Below are 16773 nucleotides of genomic sequence, written 5' to 3' on the forward strand. Positions count from 1 at the left end.
TCGCTTTTTTAATTTATTACCAAAAACCAAATTTATATCCAGAGATTATGATACATTTATTCAAAACTTTCACACACTTAACGCTCAACAAATTAATTCAAGTTTAATTTTTATTTAATCATTTATTACTTTTAAATCGGCAATGTATAACGTGATGCAACACGAACATTATTTAACCCGTGTACGTAACATTGCAGATTCGTATGGTGGCTGCCAGCTCTGCCGTTCATGTTCGCCATTTTCATTTATGACGAGACGAGACGATTCTATCTTCGCCGGAATCCAGGCGGTTGGCTCGAGCAAGAAACTTACTATTAGACGCAAAGAGGATTAACTCACACGCATGCAGAGCGCGCGCGCAAGAGGACGAGTGAACGGAGAGAGCGAGAGAAAGAGAGCGAGAAAGAGAGAGAATGATGATGAGAGAGAATGAGACGCATACTCACACTTGAAAGATATACACCTGAAAAAAAAAAAAGAAAAAAATAAGTAACTCTCACTCATGTTGAACAGATATATAACACTTTTCACACGGAACGTGCTACTGGGTCTGTCCGAGTCACGTGTCGGGAGAGCAACGGACGAACAACGAAGAATTGATGCGCAGAGATTCGCGCTTGCTCTCACGACGAGAAAGAGGGAGTTATTTATTCGCGACATGGAGAAGACCCTTTAGTGCTATAGATACAGCGCGAGGTACAAAGAGCACGCTCGTCGTTCTGGCTTGCTGCCAACAATCGCTTGCACGCTTGCGTGCCAAGTTTCATAGTCTCAAAAATATTGATCCGGTGTTCGAGAAAGGTAGGAAGAGAACTCATCGAGGGAAAATGTCCACCACCAGTCACCATCGAATCGAGAAACCGATTTGGAAATCGCACTTTCCGCTCTGCGTTCAACAATACAACTACGAGGCTTTCCGATGATGATTGGTGCTACTGTCAGATTCTGGACGATATATTCTACAAGCGTCGTTTGAAGATGGAACGAAGGAAAGCGAAAAAATATGATTGAGAAGAATCGTTGAGTTGATGACGCTGCAATGCGACTGATGCTAGAGTGTCAGGCCTAAAGAAAAAACAAAAATGTGGTAACGCGAAGAAAGGCAGATGAAAGGAAGCCGACAAACGGCAATGAACGAGAAAGAATGAAAGTCCGGAACTGCAGCGGGAATGGACACGCGCTTGAGAGATCGAGGCGTTAACGCACGACAGAGAATATCACGTAATTACGTGTATTCTACGTATGCCGGATGCGAATTAGTACATTCACGCGACTTCTTATACTATTAGTGGCGTATTATAATAGAAATCTTTGCGTTACCAAGAAACTTTATAATAATAGGCTTTCGTTGATCGTCGATCAATGCGCGCAAAATAACGGTACGCCAAAGATCGGCACATACACACAACGCGCCCTCCATTGAGAAGAACTTTAGGTCGGAGACAAGAGGATAGAGACTCGAGGGGAGCAGAGAGACCGACGCGAAAGAGCAAATCGAAAAAAAGTGCTCAATATAACAGGAGAACCGTTAAAGAAAATTCTTAGGCATCTCGCGTGATACCGAAATATATACTTCGTACGAAAAATCTAATTACTTGTTAATTGTAACGAAGGACCTGATATTGACAGATATATCGGCACGGTCTATAGTTATACGTCATGATAAAATAACTAAAATAAAGAGAGAGAGAGAGAGAGAGAGAGAGCGAGAGAGAGAGAGAGAGAGCGAGAGAGAGAGAGAGAGAGAGTTATATAAATAACTAAATAATAAATGAAATAAAAAAAATAATAAAATATAATTAAATAAAGCCGCATTCGCAGTATTTATTATTATTAAATAAACGACATACACATTCGGTTTTGAGTCTTAATCCGTGTAGCTGTCAGGACGAAAACGGCAAAGACGTATCGCGTAGTTTCAGTATAGTTAATGACTCTTAGCTCGAAGATAATATCACACTAACACACGCGAAAACACATGGGGAGACAGGATGAAGAAAAGTGCGCGCTAATCGGGGTGGGTTCCAGCGGAGAGCGGGGTGGTTCGTCCCACCGTAATCAGAGCAGTAGGAGGGTAGGGGATAGGGAGGGGGGGGGGGGAAGAGGAGAGAGAGATATAATTAGGCGGCGAAGATATGTATGTATGGAGAGTAAATGTAAAATAATTATCAACTGAATCACTACCAATTGACGATGATATATACGAACTGATAAACGATATGTTATGTGATTGCGCGGGGCAGATAGTAAGTAAAGCGGTGGGTGGTCGCGGCCTGGTTGCCGGCGAACCGGAGAAAAAAAAAAGAAAATAAAAACCTGCCGCATGCCATTTGAGAAGATAAATGAATTATTATAAAACGTTATTGATTAACGATGAAAGAGGAAGAGAGAGAGAAAGGGAGAGAGAGAGAGAGAGAGAGAGAGAGAGAGAGAGAGAGAGAGAGAGAGAGAGAGAGAAAGAAAGAGATAACAAAAAGTTTAACGAGGCAGGAATGAATAGAATGAGGTAGCGAATGTTGAATAATACACTGGATGCTTTATATTAGAGAAAGGATGCAATATATGTACGCAGATAGGGAAAGAAAAAGAGACAGATCGAAGCAGAGAAGGCGAGTAAAAAAAAAATGTTCTTACTTAGGTAAAAGCTAAATGAAGAATATAAAAAAATTCCTTCTCTTAGTTTTTCATAGATTTAAAACGCCAGCGGGACAGCTCGCTATAAATCATTGACCCCCCCGCAACGCGGAACGCCCTGTGTGTAACAGCGAAAACGTATAGGATCTCTTTAGCTCTTGTTAGCCGGCGAGCGCGCTGTCCGTGTTGCGTATGTGTGTGTATGCGTGCGCGTGTATGTGCGTTGTGCATGTAGTATCGAAACAAGACACAACGGTGACTTAAAATGCCTGCCACGCGATATTTTTTTTTCTTTTTTTTTTTCGGGCCGGGACGATCCGAGACTTTTCCCATCGACGCGATCTCGCACAACCGTATACACGAATATATTATATCCTCCCTTCTCTCGTCTCCCCCGGGGTGAGTCTCTCAATCGTTGCCCGCGTTTGCTTCGGACGTGATCATCCTGTTGATATTTGCATGAGAAAGCCTGCGAAACGAGAACTGGAACGAATAAATTTTCCTTTAAACAAATTGCAAAGACTTGACGGGAGGTGATGGCTACAATTATTTTTGCACGAATGTTGAAAGAATGAATAAGAGACATGTTCTCTCTCTACTTTTCAAACATTTAAATCAACGTCAATCGCGAAACAGTTGGGTTTTAAAGTACCGTTTCCCTCGGCTATCATTCACGTCTATTGTTAAAAAAAAAGTGTAAAACGATTAATTTAAAATCAACTCGCGCTGCCACTCTCTGTGACGATAATTATTCCATTTCCTTTGCAAACAATGTTTCTTTTATTTGCTTTATCGCGTTATAATCAATCCCAAGTTCATCAACCGACTCATCGTTGCTTTTTAACAAAGAGAGAATGGAGCAATCGCGTGGCTATATTATTACAATAATATCACGTTATATAACGGCCCGCGAGATGATCGCGTTCTCGTCGATCGATCGTGGCGAACGCGGGACTCGATGAGCGAAACATGCGACGCTCGCTCGGCGGCCCAGGCCCTAAAACTACCCTAAGTGTTCAATAATCGACGTGTTCTCGAGGTGCCCCGTACAACGCGAAACGTTTCTTCCTTCGTTGGTTTCTTCCGTCCGGTGCCACCGCCTCGAACTTATGGACATTTGCATTTCCTCGACCTCTCGCGCGACTCATTTTCTCCGTTGAAAACGCACGGGAGATTGCGCGAATTGCATTCACGGATGCGCGATCGATGAACTCAAAAGGATGGAAAAAAAAAAAAAAGAAAAAGTAACTTGCATGGTCTCTCACGCGGAAGAGAATGACGAAGCGGAGGCTTACTCACGGGTGCGGGAAAAAGGCATCGGATAGAGACGGATCACGACTCGCGCGCGCGAGTCTCGTAACATCGGGAACTGGAATTCTGGGAGAGAAAAAAAAAAAAAGAAAAAAAAATTCGAGACGTTTCAAAAGTATCCATCGGCCGATCGGTGCATCTTGCGAAATCTATATCCATCTATTCGGACGCTATCCAATCATCACGGCGTTTCCAAATTCGATCGACGTCGATCAACTAAATTCTCCTCCTCCGTCTGCGTTATATAGGCGAAAAAATGTAATTATTAGAAGGAGAGACAGCGATTAGCCGAGCCGCAATGAATAGGACTCGATTTTAATATGTCGCGACACGGCTCTCGCGCCGTAAAAGATCGGATCGATCGCTTCTGTCACAACGAAAATGCGGGGATTTAAAACGTTTTGTGCGCGATTGTTACTCTCAATGGACTGTTTGCTTTTTTTTCGGATCGAATGAAAAAGTGCAGGGTTAGGGAGAAAAAGAATGGAAAAGAGAGAGAGAGAGAGAAAGAGAGGAACATACCTGCGTGTATGTATGCGGTGGATATCTTTGAAGCTACGGAGAAGATCCGCGGCGTTGTCGACAGGGTGTTCCGTGCCTGTAGGGGGGCCGTAGGAGCCCAAAAAAAAATGCTTTGCCGTCGTGCGCCGCCTCTTTACTTTAGGCTAATAATTTAAATATTATTAATAAAATATAATAGTATAATAATATAAATAAATAATAATGATAAATAATAATAATATTAATAATAATACATGTTACAATAAGATATTATTAGATGTAATTATTATATATGGTTTAGTCTAGATCGTGTTGTTGAAGAAAAAAAACAAAGTACGTATAAGCGAAAAAAAAAAAAAAAAAAACGATGGAAGACAAAATAGAAAGGAGGAAGAGGAGGAGGAGGAGAGAAGAGAGAAGAAAAATAAGGGTTGAAGACAGACATGCCAGGCGGGGGAGAAAGTTTCGGTCTAAGACCACACACAATCCTTTTTGCGGTGGACTGAGCGGGACGATGCCGCGCTTATACACGCTTATTATACCCACGTGTTTTATCAAGCTTATTTCATCCACGGAGTGCAGGACAATGTTACACTTTCGTATCTTTGCACGCGTGATTTAGAAAAAAAAAAAAAAAAAAAGAGAGCGACAGAGAGGGATTTCCCGTATTTGCATACGGTTGTCATTTCATTTCCCTCCTTTTTCACGCGTTTCTAGAGAGAGAAAAACCAGCGGCTCTCTGTTCTTTGTTTCATTCGAGGACGAAATGAGAAAGAGCGTCGTCGATTCTCTCCGCAATCAAAAACGTAAATTCATACACACTCACACACACACATATATATATATATATATATATATATATATATATACACACACACACACACACTCCAATAGAAAATGCAGTTTTTTTTTTTTTTTTTTTTTCGTTTTTCCCGCTTATCAAAACGCTTTAATGTTCATTAGGAGTAATCCTCGCGGAAAAAAAAAATGACGCCGCGCGCCTGCACAGCCCGCCGCATACCGCGTCGGAGAATCATTGAACGATTAAAAAAAAAGTTTAAAAAAGAGAGAGAGAGAGAGAGATAGAGAGATTGAGAGAGAGAGAGAGAAAGAGAGAAAGTAAGGCGAACGATGTTTTATTAATATTGTATATATATTTTAAATAATTGAATGACGGACAAACAGATCGCACGCGCGAACGACGGCGACCTCGACCGAGAAGCGTTCCTCTTCCGAGGAGAGAGGACCGCTTCTTTCGTCTCACGGGTCTATCCGTATATACACTCCTTTTTTTCTGTTTCTTCTTTTTTTTTTTCTTGCGTTATAAACGCCGCGTATACCACACATCTACACACTTTGTACACCGCGTATAGAGAAAGAAAGAGAGAGAGAGAGAGGGAGAGGGAGAGACACGGGTAACACTCTCGGAAGTGACACGTACACCGCTCCACTAGCTATATCTATATTCTGATTGACGATTGACGATTCCCTTTCGCAATTAATTAATTAATTATTATTCGATAAGTTCTGTTTTTACACACGCGACACACATGTGAAAATACATCGCAACCTCTGAGATACGAATACAACCCAAGTGTCATTACTTTTGATGTTAAATAAAAAATACATAATTAATATTTAGAGCAGCCTCCCATTTTCCTTATCTTTCCTATTCGACCGACATCGAATAAATTATAAAAATAAAAATAAAAAAAAAAACTGTGCGCCATTTTTGTGACTGTCTTAAGAGCAAACGAGTGACGAGCTCACTATAGTATTATTAATCGTTACTTTTTCTTGTGTATCTGTAATTATTATTATCATATTGTTGAGATAAAGATATATTCAAAATAATTAGAAATTTATGACTTAGAAGGTATACAACTATTAGAAAATAATTAATAAGCCATTCAAATATTTTGCAAACAAAACTACAGTTTTCGAGGAAATATCTGCGACTTGTAAATGTGTAAAAAAATACTATAAAGATTATACCACAATGTATTTAAATCTCGGTTCTTAATTTATGAAATGCTTACTTTTATATGATCCTATATCTCACATAAATCATTTATAAATCTATCTAAAAATTTGAAATGTCTAATATTATAAATATGAACCTCATTATATATAAATTCAAAAAATCGAAACATTTATAATTACATTTTTCTTTGAAAAGAAAAGCATATTTAACTTTTATTCTTATCATTCGATATAATTCTCATATCACAATTTTATTTACCATATATATAACTATTATTATTTATTCCCATTAAAATTATATACCATCTATTAATATAACTAAATATAACAAATTTTCTTTAGATAGCCGATAAATTTCTCTAAATTCTTCACAAATATATTCGACCTTACAAATGGTTCGAATTCATCGATCGACCAATCAGGAGCAAAAGATCTTTGCCTTCTGATTGCTCAAACGATTCAATGTATTTATAATGTCAAACACATTCGTAACTCAGAATTATATCTGCCATCTAAAAAGAAAAACTTATTCGAATGTGTTTTCTGAAAATTTTTTCAGTCTGTACTCATCAATCAATTATTTATAACGTCGTTCAATTCAATATAATCGAGCGGTCGTTATGTGACACGTGTTTGAAAATTTAACGGTCCAATGTAAACAGTTTGTCCATCACTACCAATCACTGACACGCTCAGCCGACCACGTGGCACGAGTTTGACAAACCCGTGCAACGGTAGGGCGCTTTTGGGTCGATAAATTTTTTAATGTTTTTCTTTATATTATTTATATGATATTAATGACATGAAAATATTTATTTCGAGTGCTGTATCGAGCACATGTATTATTAATTTGTACAAAAGTAAATGTATTGATTTTTTGAAAAATTTCCCATTTTCTTTTCTCCGTGATGGGAGCTAACAACACCATACATTTCGATAAAATATATACGCTACTGAGTCATCTGACTTTTACGCTACTACGCATGCGCGAAAAAGTTCATCGCGGTGTCTCGTGGCTTGTGACAACTTCACGGAACGTTTAATGATTGCAATTTTTAACATTAAAAGAAATAACTATGGCTCCAACGATCAAGAAGGACATGAAAAATATATTCCGCAAAGTGCAATACAATAAAATTGATCAGCCAGAGTGCATAAAGAAACTCAACAAATTATATGAGACCGTAAGTCCGAATCGCATCATATTTCTTTTCGAGTATTTTGATTCGTTCCTCTTTTTAATATCTAGCTCCTTGTAGTATTTTTTAATGAGATTTCCAATAATTTATAATATTTCAAGATTGAATCGACTAAATTATCTGTACAATAATTTAAAGTTTTAATAAACAAAGCTTTTTTTGTTTTATTTATCTCATTAAATTAAATCTTGTGTCAATGTTCAATAATCTTTTTATTATTCTTTTATTTTCAGAGCGATTTGGATACATTTTGGAAATATTTCATCTCATTCTTGAAACTGCCTCTTACAATGGCGCAACAACATCTGCATATTGTAAATACATTAGAATTTTGTGCTAAATTTGCAGTGAGCTTCTATTCTACCTCGGAGAATGAAACCATGGAACCAATATCTCCATTTGTTAGCAAGTTATTCAAATTTCTCTTATCGCATCACAGTGCTAAAGATAAAGCAGTGAGGTTTCGCATTTGTTACTTCCTAAACATACTCTTAAATTCTATGGGCGATGATGCTTTTATCGATGATAATCTGTGCGATCAAATTACAGTCAGTATGATGGATCGACTGTTGGATAAATCGCCTAAAGTCAGAGCTCAGGCTGTGTTTGCTCTGCACAGATTGCAAGATCCATCGGATGAACAATGTCCTGTAATAAAAATGTATATATTTCATGTATCTAAAGACCCAAGCGCTGAAGTTCGTAAAGCGGTTCTCTCTTCTATGGGTAAAAATCAAAAGACTTTACAAGCTGTATTGAAAAGAACACGAGATATCGATGATTGTGTGCGCAAGATGGCATTTGAATTTATCAGTAAAATCACAGTGCGTTCCTTGACTATCGAGCAAAGAGAAAGTTTATTGAAGAACGGCCTCAAAGACAGATCTGAGAGTGTGAGAAAATGTGTAAGCAGTGTCTTGTTGCCAACGTGGCTACGATGCTACAAGGGAGAGTATTTAAATCTTGTACATGCTCTTGATGCTGGAATAGGAACCGAGACTGCTACCTTAGCTTTACAGATACTATTCAAGTAAGTATATAATATAAAGAAATAAAAAAAAAAGTATTAATGGGAAAACAAAATTTTATCTCAATTATTCTTTTCAGAGACGCTAATTTAAAAAATTTATTGGAGCAACTACCAATAGATAAAGACACAAGGCTAATTCCACTGACAGATATATCAAACGAAAGTGTTTTATATTGGAAATGTGTAATAAAACATCTTCAGGGTCTTTCGTGTACAGAAGAATTAGAATTAATTATTCCAGAATTATCTGCATTTTGTAAATATATACGCGAATATATGACTCTTATATCTTCCAAGTCTTATGAAGTATGGGAAAAAGAGTGCCATAAGTTTATTGTACTACAACTCTTTGAGATATCCACAACTTATGATCTTGCAGACGAAGTAGGCAGGAATAATCTGAACGAATTAATAGTAGATACTCTAATGAGTGATCATTGTTGCGATAAAATAATCGAGTGTATAGTAAGTCATTTAGCAAAAGTGATACCAGATGCTAACAATATGCTGAATATTATTGCCAATGTTATTAGCGAAACTAGACTACCTTCAAACGAAAATGTAGATACTCCGCAAATTACTGCGGAGCAACAACAGGAAAAAGAATTGCAAGTGAGCATTAGAATTTAACATTGTTAATTATATATTATAGACGAGAAAAGTTGGACGGTTTTGCATTCTAGGCGATTTCCATTAACTTAATTAATACATAGATTTTATTTATTTATTTATTTTTGTTATTTATTTATTTAAATTTGTTAAATTCTAGAAAGCAAGGTTGAAGGTTGATATGTTAGAGCTCGAAGAGGAATTATATCAAACGATCAAGGAAGAGAATTTTTTACAAGCCGAGAGGCTAAACGAGAAGATCAAGAGTCTGAAAGAGGAATTAAATCAATTATCTAAGATTCCTGAAGCTGTAATAACCGATGATGTACATGAGGAAAAAAATGATTCTGCCACTATGTTGAAGTGCCTTAACATCTTGTACTTTGCGATGCAATCCATTCGTGTATTGACACCCACACTCAAGAGTTTAATGTCTCTTGTTTTAAATGGTCTCGAGGTAAGCGTATAAATAAATATAAACAATGTGTATACAATTATAAGATTTTACAATATTTTTTTATGCAATTACTTATTATTCATCATACTTTAATTTTACTTTTTTTAGCATCCCGATGATAATGTGCACGTATTAGCGCTAAAAGTATTAAGTACTTATTGTATACTAGATAAAGAATTAGCTAAAAAACACATTATGATATTTTTCTATCAATTTTCTTACGAGCAAGAGGGCCAAGAAAATTGGATAGTTGCTTTGAAGGCAATATTTGATCTCTTGCTTTTATATGGTTTGGAATATTTTGAAAATTTGCAAATCCAGGAAGAAAATCCCACACAGAATAGATCTGAAAAGAGTCGTTTGCTTTACACACACGAAGATAGCGTCGTTTCTATAAATAACAAGATTGATATAGAGAAGGGCCCTTGCAATTTTGTTAAAATCTTAATGGGATTGCTAAACAATACGGTAAATAGCTATTACGTTCTTGAATTCTGTTATAATTGAATTTCAAGATTTGCTGTAGCACAACTAATTTTGGGATATTTACAGAATCAAGATATGCGCACCACTGCTGCGGAAGGATTCTGCAAACTTTTGCTCAATCAACGAATTAGTAGCAGTAGTCTCATATCGCGCTTGATAATTATGGGCTATAATAAAGCCAACATTGACGATGTTTATCTTCGACAATGTTTAAGCGTTTTTTTCGAACATTTTATGATGCGTGTACCAGAAGCGCAAGAAATGCTCGAAAACGCCTATTTTCCAACACTGCGAGCGCTTTGCGATGCACCGGATATTAGTCCGCTACGGGAGATTGATACATATCAGGTTTCCAAATTTATATTGAATTTAACCAGGCGAGGATATCAGAAAACTGGCGTTCAAACGTTATACACGCACAACAATCTTGCATTTGCTATATTGGCCGAGATTCTAAATCCGGAAAGCAATATAGATAAGGATACTCTCATTAAATCTTTAACGAATTTGTATATTCAAATAGAGGATGCTCCAGCGAAACAAAATTTGCAAGAAGCCATCAAAAATGTTACAAAAATGGTACATAAACTTTATATATTTTAATTTGTTTTATATCTTTAATATAATTGATTGATGAATAATATGAAATATTAATTATAATTTATTGTTTCATGATGTAGGTGAAGGACTCTGACAAACGGTTGCTGAAATATATTCAACATTTTAAACAAAAATTAGAAACTCCTGAAATAATGGAGATGGAAGTAGAAGATGAAAGTGACAGCGAAAATGACTAAATATACAATTTTTAAATTCATAAATTTTAAATCATTTTTTAAATAATATGTCAAACAACATGTTACTTATATACTTGCTTTAATTATATTTTTATACTTACATAAATAATATATTTTTATTTTTTTTTACTTGCGTAAATAATTTATATTTTTATATTTAATCCATTCTTGAAAAAATAAAAAATAAAAAGTAAAATGGTGAAAAAATATTAGACATTCTTAAAATGTAAGTTATATATATATAATATCTTTTATAATACAACCTATATTAAAAATATTTTTAACAAAATTACTATAAATGAATGATAATTTTTTGTTTTTAGAACCTTACTATTTTTCTACAATATTAATTAAACACAAGGTAATTTTGACGCATTTTGTTTATTATTTGGTAAATTATAAGTGGCAAATTAAAATTATCGTAATAATATAATTAAAAATTTCCTAATAAAATGAAAGCAAGAGAATGAATTTTTATATATTTTATATATGTATATAAATGTAAACGTATACAATAATTTTGACGAAGCTTTTAAACTGAAAATTGAATTATACACTTTTGCATAATAACATTTTAAGCATTGTGTAATTAAAATTTATAATTAATACTCATATATTTTTCGGATTAGTGCAATGCAATAATTAATACAACACAATAATATTCATTGCAGCAACTTTTTTATAACTTTACATATATATACATATTTTTAACTAATCATTATTAATTATTTGTATTTTTATCTTAATTATATCGTTATAATTAAATTCAAGCGCAAATGAAAATAACATTACGATTTCCATCATTAATCGATATATGATTATGTCTTGTGCTCATGGAATAAATGATGGAGGTTCATCAATACAATACAGTGTGTTTGCCGGATAGAAGTATCCTAAGTATTCTGTATCATCTTCACATACATATTTAGTAGAGCTTTGGGCTGCACTGTGATGCTTTAAAGAGTGAATAGATCGACAAGCGTTCTATTTCTGGAAAATACAAAAGGTGATGTATGAAACAGAATAGTGTATTAATTCAAAATATTAAATCCATTGATGTTACTCTTGGTGGTTCTAAAGAAGACGAGGGAAATTCTGTGGTGCTGCTAAATGTGCTAATTATTGTTTCAGGCATAAACACTTTACATAAATTTTTTGTTTCTGTCTTTATTCCCGGTGTTTCCCAAACATTTTTTATGCGATGGTGTCTCCAGTCTACATTATTCACAATGTACACGCCACCCAACACTATAAAAACAAATATCTTTAGTGTACTTATTTTAAATGTTAAGCCTATCTTAATATGTGATCATGAGGCTAAATATGAGCAACAAAAAATGTTTTTTCCATTTATAGGATTTTTTCTCTATCTATCTCTTCTTCTTAAAAATTTTAAATTATAGTTTACATTGATGACCACAATTTGTAAAAACATTCTTTATTTGTACACTCTACGTGAACATGTCGCAAATTTGCTATTGTCACTCAATATTTTTATATTTTTCACATATTTGACTTTAACATTTTACAACATGACTTCATATTATCGACCTACATGATGGTCGAGAGAAAATCTAAAATTTACTAACGTTCAATATTTATTGGTAAAGACTAGAAATAATAATGAACTCGTTGTTACGTTAATTTAATATTAATACATCAAATGTTTAACAACAAAAACCAAATGTTAAAGACAGAAACCAAAATGCGAATATCAGTATTCAACCACACAAATTTTATGTTTTTCATCAACTTTTTAATTATGACATAATTAAAGAGTTAAATGCCGAACCGTTTTGCAAATTTCGTTTTTTATCTATACATTTTAATTCGATTAAATATAGTATTCAGCTGTCAATACAAGACAACAATTCTTTGTTTTCCATATTTGGCCACATTCACACATTATTTTTTAGTATTAAAGAGCTTATATAATACATTTATTTATTTTAATTATTTTTTTATCAACAAGAATCGCCATATAAAAAATTGTAATATTGTTTGTTATGTATAAACATTTAAGAAAAACCGCGATAACATATAATTGTGTCAAAGTTTTAAATCTTTAATGAAAATAATACCAATGATAATAATAAGCAAATTAAAGTATAATTTTTTCCAGAAGTCTAATAACCACTTTTAATGTTATATAAAACGCGCCGAATAAAATCAACTGTTGTCTTATATTTATTATTGTGTAAATATTTCTTTAAGTTTATAATTGCATTTATTTAAAATTGTTATAAAATTGAATGAATTTTGTTAGATTTGGACTGCGTGTATTGTTTTAATGATTGAAAGCGTAACGAAGTATTTCGAAAAAAAATACATATTTTTCATTTTCTATTGTTCTATAGTATATTTAAATTTCTTTAAAAAAGATGAACATTTTTCATTTTAAGTAAATACATATTCTGTATTTCTTACCGACATAATATCCAGTAGCGTTAAATGTTTTTTGGAGTTCATCCTGCATCGAGTTTATAAATCCTGTGAAACATTACCAAAATATTGAATGTATGTAATTTGACTTTAAAATGATGTTTAATTAAAATAACATGCTACCTGAAGGATCATGACGATATTGTGAATTCGAACGGTGTGTTTTAGCATGCACTTGAAGAACAGATTTCGTAGTTAAACCTTGGCAAAGAAAAAAAGTTCCTTGCACGTTGCATTTGTGCTTATAAAATCTCACTACTTCTTCTACGTTACATCGTTGTTTGTTCATATATATAATATGACTTCTATTATAGATATCTCTTACTTCTTGGTCGGTTACTGACATCATTTGATTTATAACAAGCTGTACAGGAATAGAATGAAAAAAAAATTAATAAAATATGTAATTAATAACAGACTTATTAAAAAATACAAAGTAATAAAATGATAAAAGCAAAATTAAGGTAATTATAATTAATAAATTAATTTATATATAATTAAAGAAAAATAGTAAAATGTACATTTTAATGGTATATACATATTATGCTTTGTATGAATCGACAATGATATATACTTCGTGTAATTCTGCAGATGTGGTTTGAAGAACACTCTTACCGAAAATGAACGAATTACTAGAACCACAATTAAGTGGTTTTAGTAATTTTAAAATGTTCCGAATGTCATATACTCTGTTCATTTTCGGGGGTGGTGTCAAGTATGACGCATCACCGAGGTCTATAAATGCCGGTTCGCCACATAATCCTGTAAATAATGACGCTGTCAGCACAATAATAAACTATATATACTAAATTAAAAGCGCTAAGTAGATCTTTTACCTGGTGCAGCAAGGTTGAATGGTTCCCGAGTTAGATCAGGACATTCGACCCATTTAACTTCAGCAGTCAGAAAATGTTTTTTCAATCCCGTTTCTAAAACTGTTATTATTTATTTGGGTTAAGCATTTTTTCAGCATGACATACTAGAATAAAATTTCGCGTATATATATATTTTTTTTTTACCTTCTGCGAGTTTGTCCTCTTCAGGGTTATGAAGGCTCATCTGTCTAATTGGCATTTGGTTTGTAATATTATAATTTGCACTCGGTTCCATAATGCACAACTTGTACAAATCACAGGTAATAAACAGCAGCAAATCGGAAAAAAATACAAAATATTCTATATTATAATTTTGTAATATGATACTGCACAATACATTACAAAGCAGAAGAAACTGTACACTATATTATTATTATTATTATAACAAAACATTGTTATAGCAATATTATTATTAGCGAATATTTTTATTATACCATAACCGTAATAATAATAACGTAATTTAATATATGAGATATCTTCAATTTTAGTGATTTATTAGAAGTAACGAATCTACAAATTAGGCTTCATTGATATGAAGCAATAATTACAAATTGATTTTTAAGATTATGTTTTATAATGAACGATCGATCTTATTATCATATTTTGATCATGTTACTATTATACATATGGTTCTAAGTTATTTAAAAAATAATTTGCGCATTTTTATAATATAAATTGCGATTTAAAAAGACGGAGAAACTTTGACAAAAATTTTTGTATAGTTATTTATATTTCGTAAGCAACAAGCCACACACTTTTTTGCATAATTTTTATTACTTTTTTATTGTTTATTTTTTTTACTAAACCGTGTGTGTTTGCCCATTATATACATATAATTAAAAATATAATGTAGATAATGCGAATAAATAACAGTGAGAAAATATGACTTTTTAATGTTTACAAAGAAGAAACTTAGAAACTTGAGTGATTAGAAGGCAATAAACGCGGTTGGTAGTGCGATATTCGATTTTGCAGAAAATAATTTTTCTGAAAAGAAAAGAATTTTATAAATTTTTTATAAACCTCTATTTACCTCTCTAATAAGACGTAGAGAAGAAAAACATCAGGTGAAGATCAGGGTAAAGATGGGTTTATAAAATTTTTCAAAACGAGAATTTATGTACATCTTGGTAAATACACCAAGAAAAATGTGTACCCTATACATTTTTCAATTTCACAGAAAAATTATTTTCTACGAAGTCGACGCAATGCCATCCGCGTTTAGTGGCTTCTAATCGCTCAGTTTTCTAAGTTTTTTATTTATAAATAAAAGTGTTATAATTTCGATTGTCAGGAATATGAAAATATCTTTTGACAACGATAGGATGTATTCGGTATTAATTTTTAGGATTCCATAAAAGTATATCATTATTGTTAGTATCTTATAAATAATATGTCACTTTGTTGAAAGAATTGGGCGTATAATTTGTGTAAACTAATAATATACTACTCATCGATATGTGTTATGGAATTTACAATTACTTACTGCATGTAATCTATACTTACAGATGTATGTCGAATAGAACGTGTTTGTATAATAACTCTATTTACAATTAAACTCTGATAAGCACAATCGAAAATATGTTTCTTTTTTGATCGCACGAACGTAAGTGACACGAAACGTTTACAGAACCAGATTTTCTTAAGACGAAAAGATAGAAATATAAGCTCCTTATCACAATAACAAGTATATATTATTATGTGAAATTCTAAAAATGCTCTTGTCAGTATTCTTAAAAGAATTTTAATAAAATTTAATAAAGATGTACCTCTTTCATGTAATAAGGAAAACAATTTTGAATTTGTTAATTTTAATGAACATGAAAGTAATTTAACTTTATATAAAGTAATATTTACATATAAGGTGTTGCCTCAGAATAATTTATACATTTGATTTATCTAATTTCTTTAGTTTTGTAAATTCTCTTTAGAATTTTATTGCAATGACATAAAGTATAGAATATTATCACAGCAACATAAATATAGTAACGATATTCTGAGACGTTTTCTAGAGTGTGTGTGTGTGTGTGTGTGTGTGTGTGTGTGTGTGTGTGTGTGTGTGAGTGTGTGTGTGTGTATGTGTATGTGTGTGTGTGTATATATATGTATATAAATATATATATAATATGTTTTAATATATAAACTATATTAAGAATATTTTTAACAAAATTACTATAAATGAATGATAATTTTTTGTTTTTAGAACCTTACTATTTTTCTACAATAATAATAATTAAACACAAGGTAATTTTTACGCATTTTGTTTATTAATTTGGTAAATTATAAGTGGCAAATTAAAATTATCGTAATAATATAATTAAAAATTTCCTAATAAAATGAAAGCAAGAGAATGAATTTTTATATATTTTATATATATAAATGTAAACGTATACAATAATTTTGACGAAGCACTTTTAAACTGAAAATTGAATTATACACTTTTGCATAA

At 32.9% G+C, this 16773-nt stretch overlaps 3 protein-coding genes across 13 annotated transcripts in view; 2 read left to right on the forward strand and 1 right to left on the reverse strand.

Moving 5' to 3' along the window:
• Positions 1 to 6087, forward strand: part of Atpalpha (sodium/potassium-transporting ATPase subunit alpha) — a 72180-nt gene extending 66093 nt beyond the window's left edge. For all 9 annotated transcript variants that reach the window (XM_072911198.1, XM_072911199.1, XM_072911200.1 and 6 more), the window contains one exon: positions 198 to 6087. In XM_072911198.1, the coding sequence (XP_072767299.1) occupies positions 198 to 318 (121 nt within the window). In that variant the 3' untranslated portion in view covers positions 319 to 6087. The remainder of the gene's footprint in view (positions 1 to 197) is intronic.
• Positions 6088 to 7395: 1308 nt separating this feature from the next.
• Positions 7396 to 11296, forward strand: Cap-g (Chromosome associated protein G). The gene is made up of 7 exons (XM_072911207.1): positions 7396 to 7613; positions 7862 to 8658; positions 8736 to 9270; positions 9428 to 9724; positions 9833 to 10192; positions 10277 to 10789; positions 10891 to 11296. The coding sequence occupies exons 1-7, from the start codon at positions 7506 to 7508 to the stop codon at positions 11005 to 11007; spliced, it is 2727 nt and encodes a 908-aa protein (XP_072767308.1). The 5' UTR covers positions 7396 to 7505; the 3' UTR covers positions 11008 to 11296.
• Positions 11297 to 11598: 302 nt separating this feature from the next.
• Positions 11599 to 16001, reverse strand: LOC140676304 (ester hydrolase C11orf54-like). 3 transcript variants are annotated; one of them, XM_072911212.1, is made up of 8 exons: positions 15811 to 15999; positions 14469 to 14568; positions 14286 to 14384; positions 14024 to 14211; positions 13573 to 13813; positions 13435 to 13497; positions 12071 to 12255; positions 11602 to 11997 (listed from the first exon to the last, which is right to left on the reverse strand). In XM_072911212.1, the coding sequence occupies exons 2-8, from the start codon at positions 14557 to 14559 to the stop codon at positions 11992 to 11994; spliced, it is 873 nt and encodes a 290-aa protein (XP_072767313.1). In that variant the 5' UTR covers positions 14560 to 14568; positions 15811 to 15999; the 3' UTR covers positions 11602 to 11991. The 3 variants fall into 3 exon arrangements, with proteins under 3 accessions (XP_072767314.1, XP_072767313.1, XP_072767312.1); XM_072911211.1 differs by having other exon boundaries at positions 11603 to 11997; positions 15831 to 15996; XM_072911213.1 differs by lacking the exon at positions 12071 to 12255 and having other exon boundaries at positions 11599 to 11997; positions 15831 to 16001.
• Positions 16002 to 16773: the final 772 nt, after the last annotated feature.

This window comes from Anoplolepis gracilipes, chromosome 2 (genome assembly GCF_047496725.1).
Source record: "Anoplolepis gracilipes chromosome 2, ASM4749672v1, whole genome shotgun sequence".
In the NCBI taxonomy this organism is placed as follows: Eukaryota; Metazoa; Arthropoda; class Insecta; order Hymenoptera; family Formicidae; genus Anoplolepis; species Anoplolepis gracilipes.

Excerpts from the sequence above, each read along its gene's own strand:
- Cap-g (XM_072911207.1), top strand. The coding sequence starts at position 7,506 with ATGGCTCCAACGATCAAGAAGGACATGAAAAATATATTCCGCAAAGTG. Across the intron at positions 7,614-7,861 it reads TCAACAAATTATATGAGACC|AGCGATTTGGATACATTTTG; the intron begins GTAAGTCCGAAT and ends TTTTATTTTCAG. Across the intron at positions 9,271-9,427 it reads AACAGGAAAAAGAATTGCAA|AAAGCAAGGTTGAAGGTTGA; the intron begins GTGAGCATTAGA and ends GTTAAATTCTAG.
- LOC140676304 (XM_072911212.1), bottom strand. The coding sequence starts at position 14,559 with ATGGAACCGAGTGCAAATTATAATATTACAAACCAAATGCCAATTAGA. Across the intron at positions 13,498-13,572 it reads ATATCGTCATGATCCTTCAG|GATTTATAAACTCGATGCAG; the intron begins GTAGCATGTTAT and ends AATGTTTCACAG. Across the intron at positions 12,256-13,434 it reads CGCTACTGGATATTATGTCG|TGTTGGGTGGCGTGTACATT; the intron begins GTAAGAAATACA and ends TTGTTTTTATAG.